At 48.7% G+C, this 17,996-nt stretch overlaps 1 protein-coding gene across 4 annotated transcripts in view; it reads left to right on the top strand.

The window, feature by feature from the left end:
- The first annotated feature begins 7,755 nt into the window (after positions 1-7,755).
- Positions 7,756-17,996, top strand: part of zbtb5 (zinc finger and BTB domain containing 5) — a 37,336-nt gene continuing 27,095 nt past the window's right edge. Inside the window, exons 1-2 of one of the 4 annotated variants that reach the window (XM_072516999.1) lie at positions 9,852-10,249; positions 11,848-12,046. Coding sequence is in view for 1 of the 4 variants with exons in the window: in XM_072516997.1 (XP_072373098.1) it covers positions 9,218-9,318 (101 nt within the window). In the remaining 3 variants the exon portion in view is untranslated. Of the gene's footprint in view, positions 7,965-9,077; positions 9,319-9,851; positions 10,250-11,847; positions 12,047-17,996 lie in introns of those variants that run through there. The other 3 variants (XM_072517000.1, XM_072516997.1, XM_072516998.1) reach the window with 3 other exon arrangements.

Here is a 17,996-nt window from a genome sequence, read left to right as displayed (position 1 = left end):
ATCGATTTCTCATGCCCCGTGCATTTCTGGGGTTCATTTTCCTATTGTAGGTTCTAACTGGGTTTCTGTCTTCATAATTTCCTTGTCTCGGTCTCCTTCTACAATCTTGAGCCCTGTTCGTAGCCATACGATTTAGCCATCCTGTTAGTAGTGTATCTTCCATATTCTGCCTTATTGCAGGCTGACCTATTTGGGTCATCAGAGCCATCGGAATCGAATGTTTCCCCAGAAACATTTGTAAAGCTTTTGTCATCTGTTCGAATAAGGTATCCTTATCAGAAAACTGAACTCCTGTCAAAACCAGGAGCCTATCCATGTTGCTCACTCTAGCACAGTCAAGTAATTTAAAGGCCAACACAGACTGTGGAAATTCCAGGTTGTGTTTCTGCAGCCTTTTATATAGTCTGCCAAATTCCATTATATAGTCTTCCATGGAGATATCCTCCATTTTCTGGAACTTATCAAAATCCGACCATGCTTCATACGGACTTAACAAATCATCTTTCTTATAAATCTTATCCATATAATGTAATTAAGTCTCCAGACCTTCTTCTGAATCTAACTCTTTCAATTCCAGCTCAGAAAGCACTTTGTTTCAGATTTTACTGCCATATGGTAGAGAAAGAGCCAATGCCATACCTTGTTTGCTCTTTTCTAAAACAGTTACTTTAGTCCACATAACTACTGCACTTCTCCATTGGTCGTACAATTCCCTTTCAGAAAATAAGGGAGGATAGTCATATCCAGCCATCTTTATACTCGATTCAGCTATATATCCCTTTTTTTTTCCTTTTCTCACTCGCTCCTTGGTTTGATCTGGAAAAGTTGTATCTTTCAACCCTTCACATTTACACAGCAACCATCCTCTGCTACCAATTGTTAGACGTTTTAGTTGCTGTGATATGAAGAGTCTAACGTTCTGTTCCTTTTTCACAAACACACATTTATTTCATTCCAACAGCCTTTGCACAAAACTCTAACTATACATCACCTGACAGAGGCTACCCGAAGCCCCTTTACATAATCAGTGTCAATTAATGGATACTTAACATAAATGAGACAACTAATTGCAATGTCTCTTAACCCATTACTTAACACCTAACAGCACAATGGGTGTACCTACCTCAAGGACTGCAGCGATTCAAGGAGGCAACTCACCACTACCTTCTGAAGGGCAACTTGGGATGGGCAAAACCTGCTCACGGACGCTCAGTTTGGGTTCTGCCAGGGTCACTCAGCTCCTGACCTCATTACAGGCTTGGTTCAACATGGACAAAAGAGCTGAATGCTGGAGGTGAATGAGAGTGACTGCCCTTGACATCAAGGCCTAACCAGTGACGTCCACATCCCATAAATTAATTTTTAAAAATCCCTTTGCAGCTTTAATACTTAAACTTTAGATTCCCCTATACGTCAAGTGCTAAAACTTCCAGTCCAGCTTAACTGCGGAAGCTGCACATTTCCCAGCTGCTTGCTGAGTCTGTCTCTCTCTGGTGAAACATTTCCTGGCAAAGTCTTTTCAAAATGATGAAGACTGAACTGTTTTCCCAAGCTAGACTTCACTTAATTAACAAATCCTCATTAGCTGGGTGACTATATGTTTTCTATTCACTCTCTATTGGAGAAGCTAGGGTTGTTCTTCTTGGGAAACTGGGTGGCACGGTAGCACAGTGGTTAGCGCTTTAGCTTCACAGCTCCAGAGTCCCAGGTTCGATTCCTGCCTTGGGTCACTGTCTGTGCGGAGACTGCACGTTCTCCCAGAGTCTGTGTGGGTTTCCTCCGGATGCTCCGGTTTCCTCCCACAGTCCAAAGACGTGCAGGTTAGGTGTATTGGCTATGCTAAATTGCCCTTAGTGTCCAAAAAATAAGGGTAGTGTGGTGTTGGGTGTTCTGACACACAGATGAGCCAACACAGTTGCATATGGTACAACACTTGTTTATTTAAACTCACTATTTACAACTTGGTCTTTGCACTCTGCACGTGGGGGGCTCCCTGCTTGTGGTGTTTCAACAGCTCTTTCATGCTTCCTTCTCCCCAGACCTACTGACCTCCAGGTGTCGTGCTCGTGCTTTTTATGTGGTTGGTGTTCTTGTCTGTGATTGGTTGTGGTGTTGTGTACTCTGATTTGCCTGTTAGTGTGTCCATCATGATGTGTGTGTTTGAATATCATGACATCCCCCCTTTTTACAAAGATATGTGCCTACGTGGTAATAAATATGATCGTGACGTGAGTGCATCTAAGAGTGTGTGTGTGTCGTGTGCAGCATGTGTCTATGACGGAACTATGTACATGGGGCGATGTCGAGTGCGTCACATGAATCCAGTTGTACCATAACATAACAGAAATGCGAACGAGAGAAGAAGAAAAAAAATTTTGAACAGTTGTCCAGTCAGACGACATCTGGAACGATAAACAACAACAGGTTATCATGTAAAATTGTCCAACTTATTAAACATATGAACCGTATTATAAGTCCATTCTAATGGGTTTGCGACGAATTCGGGTTGACCGCCTTAAGGGTGGATCAAGAACCACCGGCTGCTGTGCAGGCATGGCCATGGGTGGCGATGGAAAGGGCGTGATGTGCGGCAGCTCCACAAAGTCATCCTCGGAAGCCTGTTGAGGATCTGGCGTGTTGTGTGGCTGTGAACGTGGAAGTCGGCGAAGGGCGCGCCGATTGCGGCGACGCACGGAACCATCCGGCATGCGAACCAGGAACGAGCGGGGAGCCACTTGTCGGAGGACTTCGGCCGGTGCTGACCAGCCACCATACGGTTGATGGACGCGTACTTTGTCTCCGGAGGACAGGGGGGGCAGGTCCGTCGCTCGTGTGTCGTACCGACCTTTCTGGCGATCACGCTGCAGTTGCATGTCCCGAAGAACCGCCTCATGGTCTGTTGTCGGTGCCAGGACGGAAGGTACCGTCGTCCTGAGGGAGCGACCCATTAGTAGCTGCGCTGGCGAGAGGCCCGTGGATAACGGGGCCGATCGATAGGCCAGCAAGGCAAGGTTAAAGTCCGATCCGGCATCAGCCGCCTTGCACAGGAGCCGCTTTGCGATGTGGACACCCTTTTCAGCCTTCCCGTTCGATTGTGGATGCAGAGGGCTGGATGTCACATGAGTGAAACCATATGCTGCGGCAAAGGACGACCATTCACGGCTGGCAAAACAAGGTCCATTGTCTGACATGACAGTCCTTGGAATGCCATGGCGAGCAAACGTTTCCTTGCAGGCCCCAATGACTGCGGACGACGTCAGATCATGGAGAGGCATGACTTCCGGGTAGTTTGAGAAGTAGTCTATAATAACAATGTAATCTCTGCCGAGCGCGTGAAATAGGTCAACACCCACCTTCGCCCAGGGGGACGTCACCATCTCGTGTGGTAGAAGTGTTTCCGGAGGTTGCGCCGGCTGAAACCTCTGACAGGTTGTGCAGTTGAGCACCATGTTGGCTATGTCTTCATTAATACCCGGCCAATATACCGCCGCCCGGGCCCTTCGTCTGCATTTTTCGACACCCAAGTGGCCTTCGTGTAGTTGACGAAGAATCATCTGGCGCACACTGTGTGGAATGACGATCCTATGCGATTTCATAAGGACCCCGTCTATATTGGTGAGATCATCTCGCACATTGTAAAACTGGGGGCACTGCCCTTTTAGCCACCCTTCCGTCATGTGGCGCATCACTCGCTGCAGCAGAGGGTCAGTCGCCGTCTCTGCGCGTATGTGGGCCAGACAAGGATCATCAGCTGGCATATTTGCTGCTGTCAGAGTCACGTGTGCCTCAATTTGACGCACGAACCCCTCCGCATCTGGTGGTGTGCTCACTGCTCGGGAAAGAGTGTCCGCCACTATGAGTTCCTTCCCCGGAGTGTAGATCAGTTCAAAATCGTACCTCCTGAGTTTGAGTAAGATGCGCTGGAGGCGAGGAGTCATGTCGTTCAGGTCTTTGTTAATGATGTTGACCAGGGGGCGGTGGTCAGTTTCGACCGTGAATCGTGGCAGGCCATACACATAGTCGTGGAACTTGTCCAGTCCAGTTAACAAGCCCAGGCATTCTTTTTCGATTTGCGCGTAGCGCTGTTCGGTAGGGGTCATGGCTCGTGAGGCATACGCAACCGGGGCCCATGATGACGTGCTGTCTTTTTGCAGGAGTACCGCTCCAATACCAGATTGGCTGGCGTCTGTTGAGATCTTTGTAGGGCGAGTCGCGTCAAAGAAGGCCAGCACTGGTGCCGTGACCAGTTTGTGCTTGAGCTCCTCCCATTCCTGCTGATGCGACTGGTGCCAGTTGAATTCCGTCGATTTTTTTACGAGATGGCGCATGTTTGTTGTATGAGAAGCCAGGTTGGGAATGAACTTCCCAAGGAAGTTGACCATGCCCAGGAATCTTAAGACAGCCTTCTTGTCAGCCGGTCGTGGCATGGCTGTGATGGCGCTAACCTTGTCTGCATCGGGACGGACCCCGGACCTTGAGATGTGGTCCCCGAGGAATTTCAGCTCCGTCTGGCCGAAAGCACACTTCGCACGGTTGAGACGCAGGCCATTTTGCCGTATGCGGGTGAAGACACGTCGAAGACGATGCATGTGTTCCTGCGGAGTGGTGGACCAAATGATGATATCGTCCACATATACACGTACCCCTTCGATGCCTTCCATCATCTGCTCCATAATGCGGTGGAATACTTCAGATGCCGAAATGATGCCGAATGGCATCCGGTTGTAGCAGAATCTGCCAAAAGGGGTGTTGAATGTGCATAGTCTTCGGCTGGCCGGGTCCAGTTGGATCTGCCAGAATCCTTTGGACGCATCCAATTTAGTGAATATGTTGGCTCGCGCCATCTCGCTGGTGAGGTCTTCTCGTTTTGGGATGGGATAGTGTTCCCGCATGATGTTGTTGTTCAGATCTTTTGGATCTATACATATACGGAGCTCGCCAGAGGGCTTCTTTACACAGACCATGGAGCTGACCCATGGCGTGGGCTCCGTGACCTTGGATAGGACCCCTTGGTCCTGAAGAATCTGCAGTTGTGCCTTGAGGCGGTCTTTGAGAGGCGCAGGAACCCTGCGAGGTGCGTGAACGACAGGGATGGCGTCCGGTCTGAGTCGAATCTTGTACGTGTGTGGCAATGTCCCCATGCCTTCAAAAACCTCCTGGTTGTGAGCGAGGAGGGAATGGAGATTCGCGTGGAACTCAGCATCCGGGAAGTCGGATATCTCATCTGGAGAGAGAGACATGATGCGCTGTACCAGGTGAAGGACCTTACACGCTTGTGCGCCCAGTAACGAGTCCTTTGATGAGCCCACAACTTCGAAGGGGAGTGTGGCCGTGTACCCCTTGTGAGTCACCTGTAGCTGGCAAGATCCTACGGACGGGATAACGTTCCCGTTATAGTCAACCATCTTAAGCCGGGATGGTGTGATGAGTGGTTTGACCTTCATGGCCTGGACTGCAGAGTAAGCAATCAGGTTGGCGGATGCGCCGGTGTCCAGACGGAAGGCGACGCGCGATCGGTTGACCGTCAGGGTGGCACACCACTCATCGTCTGGATTGATGGCATTGACCTTGTTGACATCAATGACGGCAACTCTGAAGTCATCCTGGTCATCTGCATCACTTAACTGGAAGTCTTGATGCGTGGGCTGGACGGTCCTGACTCGTGTGCGAGGTTGTCGAGGATGCGCCGGATCCATGGGTTGAGCCGCACGACAGCGGGCTGCGTAGTGGCCTATCATGGCACATCTGTTGCACTGTTGGTATTTTGCAGGACATTGCCCTTTTAAGTGTAGACCTCCACACTTGCTGCACGTCATGACGTCACGGCGTTCGTTGCGCCACTGCGCATGCGCAGTGCGATCTTGCGGTGGGCGCGCCTGCGCAGTGCGTCCCTCGTTGTGGCCGTTATTCTTGGCGCGCACCTGCGCGGGAGACCGCGAAAAGCGCGGGAAGCGGCCGCTGTCGTCCGGGCCGTGGGGCGGGAAGAAATCGACGGCCTGGATGCGTTCAACGTCGTGGGCGGCCTGGCTTGCCGATTCGACGGCTGGGGACCCCCTCCGTGCCAACTCGGACGCCTGAAATCGGGCAAAACGGCAGGCAGCATTTTCATGGAGGACACAGGCTTCCACAGCAGACGCTAAGGTGAGGCTCTTTATTTTAAGAAGCTGCTGGCGTAGGCCACTGGAGGCAACGCCAAAAACAATCTGGTCCCTGATCATGGACTCTGTGGTGGTGCCGTAACCGCAGGACTGCGCTAGAATCCGGAGGTGCGTCAAAAAGGGTTGAAAAAGCTCCTCCTTACCTTGCAGGCGTTGCTGAAAGATGTATCTTTCGAAAGTTTCGTTTACTTCAGTTTGAAAGTGCTGGTCCATTTTGAGGATGACCGTGTCATATTTGGCCTGGTTTTCGCCTTCCTCGAACACCAGTGAATTAAAGACATCATTTGGGTGGGGGCCTGCGTAGAAGAGGAGCATTGCAATCTTCGAATCATCCGAGACATTCTGTTTTTCGGTGGCACGGATGTACAGGTCAAATCGCTGCCTGTAGAGCTTCCAGTTGGTGCCTAGGTTCCCCGTGACTTGCATCGGCTGCGGTTTGCCGGTGTGGTCCATGTCCAGAATGGCAGGTTGGTAGGCAGGTATCGATCCACTCCTGTACCATGTGGTGTTGGGTGTTCTGACACACAGATGAGCCAACACAGTTGCATATGGTACAACACTTGTTTATTTAAACTCACTATTTACAACTTGGTCTTTGCACTCTGCACGTGGGGGGCTCCCTGCTTGTGGTGTTTCAACAGCTCTTTCATGCTTCCTTCTCCCCAGACCTACTGACCTCCAGGTGTCGTGCTCGTGCTTTTTATGTGGTTGGTGTTCTTGTCTGTGATTGGTTGTGGTGTTGTGTACTCTGATTTGCCTGTTAGTGTGTCCATCATGATGTGTGTGTTTGAATATCATGACAGGTAGGTGGGGTTATGGGAATAGGGTGGAGGTGTGGCCTTAAGTAGGGTGCTCTTTCCAAGGTCCAGTGCAGACTCGATGGGCCGAATGGCCTTCTTCTGCACTGTAAATTCTATGATTTCTATGATCTATGTTGAGGGGAGATTTTAATCGATCAAATCATGAGGGGACTGGAGAGATAAACTGTTTCTATTGGTGGAAGGGTTGAATGCCAGAGATTAATTCAAGGTGATCAGTAAAATAAGTGATTTGAGGAATTATTTTTTTTGGGAGTGGTTAGAATCTGGAATGTACTGCCTGACAATGCAGTGGAAGCAGGTTAATTTGCGACTTTCAAAAGGGAATTGAATAAACACCTGAAAATAAGAAAATGACACGGTTATGGGAAAAAAGTAGGGTGGAGGCATAGGACTGCAGCTGAGTTGTTCTTGCAGATAGCTGGCACTGACAGAATGGCCACCCTCTGTGCGGATATCATTCTATGATTCTCAAAAGTGCTGCTGTTTCCCTATGAAATAAGTGACTGCACTTCATTGGCTCCTTCTTAGGTGGTGGAAAGTGCCATATGAATGCAAGGTCTTTCTTTCTAAAAAAGATTTAATGTGATGTGTTATACAATAACAGACAGACAAGTGAATTCGGTATTAAGCTTATTGTTTAGAATCAGATGCTAAGTAGTGCTAAGCATGTATTCCTTTAGTTGCTGCTTGAGTTAGTAACTCAATGACGCAGGGACACACAAAATCTGCCTCCACATGTCAATCCAAGAGAAGGTGGTTTCCGCTTCCGGGTGAGAGTTGGCCGTTTGTCAGAGGCCGATGGGGAAGAGGAGGTGCCCGCTGCCAGTCTCATTCACAGCCGAACAAACGCTGGAGCTCGGCGGCGGGTGATTTGCCAGCTCCGGGCCGAGTTCCCGGTCCGTCTCCGTTTGTCGCTCGGCGGCAGCGGCTCGCGCGCTCCAGTTGTCTTGTTCCTGTGCGCGGGAGAAAGCGGCGCGCGGCACAGGTAAGGGGAAGGCGCGAGCGGGCCGGGGGCATGCGCAGTACGCCAGAGGGAGTGAGCGCACAATGAGGGGCGCGCGAGCGCCATCAACCGCAATTCTTCAGGGGCCCCGATCGCACCCGACTTCCTGCACCCAGCCCACCTCTCTGCACCCTACTTCCTGTACCCAGCCCATCGCTCATACCCGACTTCCTGATCCCAGCCCACCTCTGCACCCTACTTCCTGCACCCAGACCACCTCTCTGCACCCGACTTCCTGCACCCAGCCCACCTCTCTGCACCCTACTTCCTGCACCCAGCCCACCTCTCTGCACCCGACTTCCTGCACCCAGCACACCTCTCTGCACCCTACTTCCTGTACCCAGCTCATCGCTCTGCACCCGACTTCCTGATCCCAGCCCACCTCTGCACCCGGCCTTCTCCAGACAACCTATCTGCACCCTACTTCCTGCATCCAGCCCACCTATCTGCCCAGACTTCCTGATACCAGCCCACCTCTCTGTTTCCTACTTCCTGTACCCAGCCCATCTCTCTGCACCCTATCTCCTGCACCCAGCCCATCTCTCTGCACCCTATCTCCTGCACCCAGCCCATCTCTCTGCACCCTATCTCCTGCACCCAGCCCATCTCTCTGCATCCTATCTCCTGCACCCAGCCTTCTCCAGGCAACCTCTCTGCACCCGACTTCCCGCACACTGCCCCCTCCAGTCCACCTATCTGCATCTGCACCTTAATTCCTGCACCCAGTCCTCTACTTCCTGCACCCAGACCGCTCTACACCCTACGTCCTGCACCCAGTGCCCTCCAGACTACCTATCTGCACCCAGCCCTCTCCAGAGAGTCTCTGAGCACCTACTTCCTGTACCCACCCCTCTCCAGGGACCTGTATTGCACCCTATGTCCTGCACCCTGCCCTCTCCAGACAACCTCTCTACACCCTACTTCCTGCACGCAGCCCTCTCCACGGACCCTTATTGCAACCACTCTCCGGGGATCGTTTTTGACCCTTCTTCCTGCACCAGCCCTCTCCAGACAACCTTTCTGCACCCAGCCCTCTTTTTATTATTGCACCCTATGTCCTGCGCCCAGTCCTCTCCAGGGACCCTTGCTGCACTCTACTTCACTTTGGAGCATTTCACTATGTTAATGGTACTATATAAATGTAAGTTGTTGCACCCACCCGGTGTGCATAGCAACCCATCATCCCACTAGGCTATGTCCCAAAGCCTAGTCATGTCTCTAGTCAGGACACCCCTATGCAGGGGCCATCCCCATTAACCATTCAATCCACCGAATCTCCTCCACCCGAACCTGTGCGGGCTCTCTCCCAAGTATTCTCTGGTCTCCTGGTTGGACGGTATGGGTTTTGTTTCTCTCGAGCCGCAGGATCATTACATCTCGAGTCTGGTGTCATGCCTCCCCTCCCATTTGCTGTCCAAGTGTAGCATCGATATGAAGTGGTTTCCCTTTTTTGTGTGATTGCAATGCACTGTATCCCCCCCCCCCCCCCCCCCCCCCCCAGGACCTCGCTGCCATTGAAAGTTAATCCCCGGGCAAAGCTTGAGTTGGAGATTGCTTACAGGATCGACAGGGGCGGGGGAGGGGGGGAGGTTAATGCAACATTATTGGGCAAATGACTGGGTACCAGCAGGCCATTGCTAATGCATCCGCTACAAAGATACATTGCAAGATGACGAGGCAGCCCTGCACACTGGAGTGGCAGCAGCTCTCAGACTCTTTGTATTACAGTTCCTGAAAGCAGCTGCAACCGAGACTGGGCAGGCGCGGTATAGAGCGAGGGAGGGAGAAGGGCAGGCCAGTGCACTGGAAGGCGGGTGGGAAAAGGCGCTTGGCATCCTGCACCAAAACAGCCAAGGAAAGCGGGGGTGAGGGGGGAGAGAGAGCGAGAGGAAGGAGGCGGGAGGTTACGGTGTGCTGGCGGCTGCTGTGGCCGATGGCGCTAACCCTGCAATGCATCCGATTCGCAAATGTGGATCCAGTGCTGTGGTTTGGACAGACTGCACGCAGGTTATTCCCGGTGCATCGCCCAAAAATGGTTCCGGATTTATTGCATGTCAAGCGGAATCGTAATGAGAGTGGAGACGGTGCCTTGAGCAGGGGGAAATAACCTTGTGGCTGGGTCGCGAACCCGGTTACTGAGCAGCTTGAAGCCGCCAGTTTGTGTTTTGGTTGGTGAGGATGCACCGGGGCAGCGGTAACTGGGAGTGGTCGCCCAGGGGTTCATTCAGATCGTCATGTAAATCAGCAGAATGTGAAGCTTAAATCAGGTAAGGACTGGGTTTGAACCCCTGTCCGAGATTATACTGCCTTGAAAATCACCACTTGTCTGTTTACTAAACATTGCATGTTAAACGGTCGTTTTACTCGGTTTCTTTCCTGGATTGAGGGTGTTGACATTGCAGGACTGAAACTAGATTATTGTCACCATCCCCCTCCAGTGACGGCTCAATGAATAAGGATTTAGGACCAGCGGGTGAAAATGCAGACCGCCAACAAAACCTGCAGAGCGCTGAAGAGTGTCTCAGTAACAATGTGGTGTGCCAGTGTTTGAGGCGGCAAATAGTATATTTCCTAACTCCGTGCAGGATTGGGAAGCCTGTTGGTTTGTAGGGTTGCCTTTGGGGGTGCTTGCCACTTCAAGTTGAATGGTTTCCTTCACAGAACTGAAATTTTAAACGTCCGATTGGTTTGCCTGATTGTTTTCTCTCAAAGGTGCCTTCTATTGGAAGTATTTTCTCAACCTGCACCATTTGCAGCATTCCTTAATTTCGGTAAACGCTGTGTGTGCAAACTAAGTTTGCCTTTCACAGTTCCAACAGCAACAATTTACACGCAGCTTACACAGATAGCATCTATCGCATAATTAAATAACACATGATGCATCTATTCATAGAGGCATTACAGAGCTGCAGAAGGAGATATCAGGTCAGAGAGGAAAAGTCTGCTCATCCTCTTGCCCTTTGAATTGGTGTTCTGGGTTTACTGTTTCAGTATTGTTTGCAGCCTCATATGAGGCCTCTGTCAGTCATTACACCGTAGAAAAGGAAGTTTGGATTCAATGTAAGCAATTTGTATTCATTGGCGTACTAACTCAGGTTCTGTGCAGTGTTCTTTAACATTTGTTTTGGGGATTTGAGCATCGCTGGCAATGCCAAGATTTGTTGCCAATCCCTACTTATGCAAGAGTTGGTCATGAGCTGCCTTCTTGAACCACTGCAATCCATGTGGTGTAGGTACAGCCACACCCAGGTGTTCGGAAGCGAGTACCAGGCTTTGGATGCAGCGATAGTGAAGAAACAAGATAGTTCTGAGTCAAAATGGTGTGTTATTTGGAGGGAAATGTGTAGGTGTCCCCTGTGTGTTTGTTGCCCTTGTCCTAGGTGGTAGTGGCCACAAGTTTCGAAGGGGCCTTGGCAAGTTGCTGCAGTGCAGCTTGTAAATCAGTCATTTTCAAACCTCGAGTCGTGACCCGCGGGGTGGGTCGTGGGGGCCATGTGTCACGGCATTCCCGATCATGGTAAGAAGTGCCCAGGGTGTGACCGGCTTTTAAAAATGCAGACCGCCACTGTTTTTTTGGAATGCCAGTTGTTCTGCGCATTGCTGGAGTCTTCCTGCCTGGAGCAGTGGCAGAGAACAGGTCATGGTCCCCGTACACTGACGTCATGTGTTCTGGGCATGCTAGAGAGATTCTTCCTTTTGCAGCTGCCAGCAGTGGTGGTGTGATCTCCATGGCCTCTGGTGGACAACCCATGAAGAAGAAGCTGAAAACAGGGACAAATCAGCATAAAGCTGCTTACTTGAGGTGTGGGTTTATTAATTGTGCCAGTGCAAATCAGGATTCTCAGTCCATGTGTGTTACATGCAGGGAAACACTGGCAAATGAAAGTTTAAAACCCTCAAAACTTCAAAGACATTTGAAGACTAAACATGGCGAGTTCGAGGACAAACCTTTTTATTCAACGGATGCAGTGAGATCAGCTGAAGTCCTTAGCAGAAATGTAACATTGAATAACAAAGCAGGTGAGATTGTGAGGACCAAGCAGGCTCACCTGTCACCATTAAAGGTAAGTGAAAATGGTGGGTTGCGGAAGTCGGCCGGTGTGGGCCCCAAAGGATGGCCGGTTGGTAAAAATGGGCCCTGGGCAAAAAAGTTTGAAAAACACCTTTGTAGGTGGTACAGATTGTGGTACACTGTTGCAGCGGTGGTGGAGGGAGTGAATGTTTAAGACGGCGCATGGGGTACCGATCAAGCAGGTTGCTTTGTCTTGGATGGTATCCAGCTTCTTGAGTGTTACTGGAGCTGTTCTCATTCAGGCAACTGGATAGACCTTTGAGAGTCGGGCAGTTAGTTACTTGCCGTGGAGCAAATTTTACTCCAGTATGGAACTTTGTTTCCTGCTGATTGGAAAAGTGACAGCACGTTGTCAGTGGGCATGTGTTCCAGTTTACCCTGCTCAATTTCTGAAGGTGCCGATCTCTGCTTGGGATACATTCTAAAGTGTTGATTGGCATCCTGTAATTTGCCTGTGAATTCTTAATGTGAGCAGGTCGTTTTACTGGGCCTGTGAAGCCTTATTCAGATCTCACCCAGACTGATAGGTGGCCAGGAGAGGGAACTGTGATTCCACTCCAAGGGACATTGAGATCAGATATTGACTTGGCTGAGTTAGTTTTACTCATTGCTGATTGGGAATTGAATCAGGGGCTTTAAGTCGGTTGTCAGTACACTGGCTGTTGTCTTGACCCATTGGAACATCATTGAAGTGATTGACAGTTTTAAGATTAGTTGTGCATGTCCCTTTCGAGTTGTAAATTCAAATATTTGTGCAGTCTACATTTGCACATGGGGGCAGCACAGTAGCACCAGTGGATAGCACTGTGGCTTCACAGCGCCAGGGTCCCAGGTTCGATTTGCCGCTGGGTCACTGTCTGTGCGGAGTCTGCACGTTATCCCCGTGTCTGCGTGGGTTTCCTCCCGGGTGCTCTGGTTTCCTCCCACAGTCCAAAGACGTGCAGGTTAGGTGGATTGGCCATGATAAATTGCCCTTAGTGCCAAAAAGGTTAGGAGGGGTTATTGGGTTACGGGGATAGGGGGAAGTGAGGGCTTAAGTGGGTCGGTGCAGACACAATGGGCCGAATGGCCTCCTTCTGCTCTGTATGTTCTATGTCTGTCTGGACCTATGCCTGGACCTGTGTATGGCAATGTAAATGTAATTTTAAAGGAACGTCAGTCATATGGAGATGCTCTGACCACAACTAGACAGATAAGAATGAAGCCAAGCAAGGGCAGTGTCATTGAGCTGGATGATGAGGCAAAGCATTGGACGATGGTGGCCATATAACTACCACAGATGGTGTCAGTGCTTCTGGGAGGAGGTGCGAGAAGATCGGCAGATAAAGGAGATGGGAGGGATGAAAAACTCTTAAGCTGGACGATTTAAGAAGCCTCGTGTTGGGATTTGGACTAAACCCCAGTGTAAGAAAATCCTTGTCAGGGATAACTATATTGGCAAAAATGACAATTGCTAATTTAGAATGCAAACCAACATGGTATATTGAACATCAAAGATTTATACTCTTTAAAAAATTTTTTAAAAATTAGCGTACTCAATTCATTTTTTCCAATTAAGGGGCAATTTAGTGTGGCCAATCCACCTACCCTGCACATCTTTGGGTAGTGGGGATGACACCCACGCAAACACGGGGAGAATGTGCAATCTCCACACGGACAGTGACCCAGAGCTGGGATCGAACCCGGGACCTCGGCGCGTGCGGCAGCAGTGCTAACCACTGCGCCACCGTGCTGCCTCTCAAAGATTTATACTTAAAATTACATCAGTCGAGGCATGACACTATGCATGAGTTCAACATTTGTTGGTCTGTCCGTGGATTCTGGGACTTCCGGGGCCTTTGCTTCCTTTTCGTTCCTTGAACCTGGTTTCTTGACTCACAATGTACTTCAATATTTTAACTTCGTCAACTTTTAACATGTATACAAAGTCCACTTTAACACGCGCACAAATTCATTGCAGCTTTAAGACTTCAACTCTAATTTTCCAGTTTAGCTTAACAGCTAAAAGGTTTTCATCCACCTTAACTGCTGGAGCTGCACACAGTACAACTAACTGCCCACTACTGAGTCTCTCTCTTATTACTAAAGAAGCTTGATTTTCCAGTGTTATGTTTCCAAGCACAAGAATTTGGGCCCTAAAGTGACCAATTGTAGGTTTGATGTATTGTCTATTGATAGTTCCACTCTTTTTATGTGTGTAGCGACATAGATTTACATCTTAATCTGAGGACCACACTTTCAAGTGGGAGCACACTTGCTCCCATAATGGGGTTAGGCAGGGAATTCCAGATCTTTTATGTAGTATTGATGATGAAATGACGATGATATATCCAAGTCAGACTGATGTCTGTCTTGGACAGGATTTTGCAGTTGATAAGTGCTCCTGGGATTTTGCTGCCGTTGCCCTTCATGTTAGATGTCACGGTGCTGGGAGTTACTTTTGGAATAAGTAAGCTTTGTTGTTGTAATGCATCATCCTGTAGATTGTAAATACAGGTGGAATAAGAGAACATTAGATTCAGTGTCGAGAGTGCTCATCAAGCTGACTGCTTTGTCCAGGGAGTTGTCAAGTGTCTTCAGTGTTGTTTTGGTGAGGTGAGGATTGCGTACTCTACCACCTTTTTGATTTGAGTTTACAGATGGTGAGGTTGAGGGATCAGGAGGTGCTTGTTTGAGTATCCAGGGTTGAGGTGTTGATGTGGCTGTTCCAGTTTAGCATACTTGATGAATGCCAGAATATTGATTGGGGGATTCTGAATTTTTTTTAGTATTTGTTCATGGGATATGGGCATCATTGGCAAGACCATCATTTATTGCCCATCCCTAATTGCCCTTGAGAAAGTGCTGGTAAGCCACTTTCTTGAACTCTTGCAGTCAGGAGGTGAATGACTTGCCACAGAATTCCTAGCCCCTGACTTTTCCTTGTAGCTACAATGTTTTTGTGGCTAATCCGGTTGAACCTCTGGTCAGTGGTAACCCCATGGGTGATGATGGTGATGCCATTGAATGTCAAAGGAAGATGGTTTGAATTTTTGAGGTGGGTGATCATTGTTTGGCAATTGTGTGGCATCAGTTTTATTTGACGCTCAGCAGCCTCAGCCTGACTGTGTTCAGGTCTTGCTGCATATGGACACAGACTGGTTCAGTATCTGAGGGGTTGCAGATGGTATTGAGCACCGTGCAATCATTAGCAAATAAGTCCACTTTTAACCCTGTGTTGCAGGGAAGGTCGTTGATGATGTTTGGGCGTAGGGCACAACTCGGCAATATTCTGGGGCTGAGAATCTTCTGCAACAACCGCAACTGTTTTTCTTTGTGCCATTATGACTCCAACCTGTGGAGAGTTTCCTCTCGGTTCCCAAAGGCGTCAATTTTATTAAACATCCCTGATGCCACACTTTGTCGTATGCTGCATTGATGTCAAGCTCAGTCACTCTCGCCTTGTATTTTGAGTTGAGCCCTTTTGTCTGAATGTTTGAATCAAGGTTATAATGAGGTCTGGGGCCAAATAGCCAACCAGGACGACCCCAACTGAGCATCGATGAGTAGGCTATTTGCGAGTAAGTGCGACTTGATAGCACTGTAGATGACTCCTTCCATCACTTTGATGATTGAGAGCAGCGCAGTGGGTTAGCCCTGCTGCCTCACGGCGCCAAGGTCCCAGGTTGCTCTGGGTCACTGTCCGTGTGGAGTATGCACGTTCTCAGTGGGTTTCGCCCCCACAACCCAAAGATGTGCAGGTTAGGTGGATTGGCCACGCTAAATTGCCCCTTAATTGGAAAAAATGAATTGGGTACTCTAAATTTATTTTTTAAAACCTTTCAAAATGATTGAGAGTAGACTGATGGGGCAGTAATTTGCTGGATTGTATTTGTCTCTTTTGTAGACAGGACATAAACTGGGCAAGTTTTCATATTGTAGTTGCATTGGAAGAGCTTGGCTCGGGCCGCAGCCCGTTTGGGAAGTACAAATGTTCAGCACTACAGCTGGGATGTGGCTCAGCCTTTGTGATATCCGGTATCTTCAGCTGTTTCAGGATCTCGCATGGTGTGAATCAATTTGGCTGAAGACTGGCATCTGTGATGCTGACCTCAGGAGGAGGTCCAAATGGATTGTCAGCACTTCCGGCTGAAGCTGGTTGCAAAAACTACAATATCTTTTGCACTAATTTTCTGGGCTCCCCCATCATTGAGCATGGGGATGTTTGTGGAGCCTCCACCTCCTATTAGTTGTTGAATTGGCCACCACCATTCATGGCTGGTTGTGGCACGACTGTCTCTTGGGCAGCTTAGTCATGCTGCTTCTGCCCTTAGCTTTTTTGCAGCCCTGGCTTGCATAAGGGATAGCCCTGGCCATGAGGTTACACACTGTGCTGGAATACAATTCTGCTGAAGCCCGGTTTTGTCCTATCCAGTGGCTAGGTTGAGGCCTGGGTGGTCTCTCCTACTTTATTCGCATTTGACTTTTCTGTAGTGGCTTGATATAACTGAGTGGATTACGAGTCCATTTCAGAGGGTGGTTAAGAGTCAATCACATTGCTGTGGGTCTGGAGTCACAAGTAGGCCAAACTGGCTAAGGACTGCAGATTTCCTGCCCTAAAAGAACATTAGTGAACCGGATGCTGTGAACCGGATGAAATGTACCAAGGCATTATGTAGCAAACTTTAGAAAATCATGTCCGGTGGTATTAGGGCAAAGCTTAGTAAACAAGGGAGTATGGGAGGGACTTAAAGAAGGAAAGAGAGGTCGAGAGCTGGATAGTTTTTTTCTGACAATTCAGTAGTTTCATGGTCAGCTTCTGACCTGCTGGAATTGCCTGGCATATAGTTGATATTCCTTATAATTCAACCATTCTCCCATTACCCCTGTGCTCACTGATCTACATTGGCTCCTGGTCAAGCAATGCCTCGATTGTAAAATTCTCTCCTCCATGACCTCGGCCCTCCCTATCTGAAATCTCCTCCACCCTCCCAGTCCTTTGAGATATTTACGCTCCTCCAGTTCTAATGTCCGGAGCCACCTCAATTTTAATTGCTGGACCATTTCACTGCTTTGTCTTTAAGCTTTGGAATTCCCTCCCTAAAGCTCTCCAGCTCTCGACCTCTCTTTCCTTCTTTAAGTCCCTCCCATACTCCCTTGTTTACTAAGCTTTGCCCTAATACCACCTGACATGATTTTCTAAAGTTTGCTACATAATGCCTTGGTACATTTCATTATGTTTAAGGTGCTGCAGGAATACAAGTTGTTGTTGAAGGATGTTCAGTTCCAATGATGGCCAAAGTTTTGTTACTCATTTATCAGTTTCCTCATTGAGTACATGGAGGGGTGTATCCTATATGTGTGCAGAAAACCAGTCTGCATTTCAGGAATTGATGGAGTTATATATCCCCTTTTTCTTAAGGTTGAATCCTGTTTACGTTGTAACTAGTAAGAGAGTTAGAAATTGGTTAATGAAGCTACATGAAACTGAAAACCTGAGTGACAAACAAACAGTTCCATGTAAATCACTGCTGCTTGGGCTAAATATCCTTGTCTAAAAAAGGCACTGATCCAGGATTGTGATTGTTCCGTAACTTTTCCTGCATTGAAATAATAGACGAGAGCATCTCTCTGCGGTGACCTTTGGCTTACATCAGGTTGAGTGGTTAGCTAATGAGTGGCATTCTGCTACTGCATTCAGGATTATGTGATAATGAGGAATATTCATTCTCAAATCTTGTGGTAAGGTTCACAGCATGTCTCCTTTCTTATTGTTAGAATAAATGGTGAATCTTTTGCACTTTGGCTTGTAAATACAATTAGCTGAAACCCAAAAGGATACAGACAGTGAATCAGACTTTTACAAAGTTGGGTTAAAACCTCTAGAACCAGCCAGTAATGAGGCTATCAATCACAGTACTGCTAAATTACACTCTCTGCCTGTGTGAGCAACTTGTGACAAG

The sequence above is a fragment of the Scyliorhinus torazame genome, chromosome 9, assembly GCF_047496885.1.
Source record: "Scyliorhinus torazame isolate Kashiwa2021f chromosome 9, sScyTor2.1, whole genome shotgun sequence".
NCBI lineage: Eukaryota > Metazoa > Chordata > Chondrichthyes > Carcharhiniformes > Scyliorhinidae > Scyliorhinus > Scyliorhinus torazame.
Note: the sequence above shows the minus strand (reverse complement) of the source record. Positions and strands in the feature narration are given on the sequence as shown.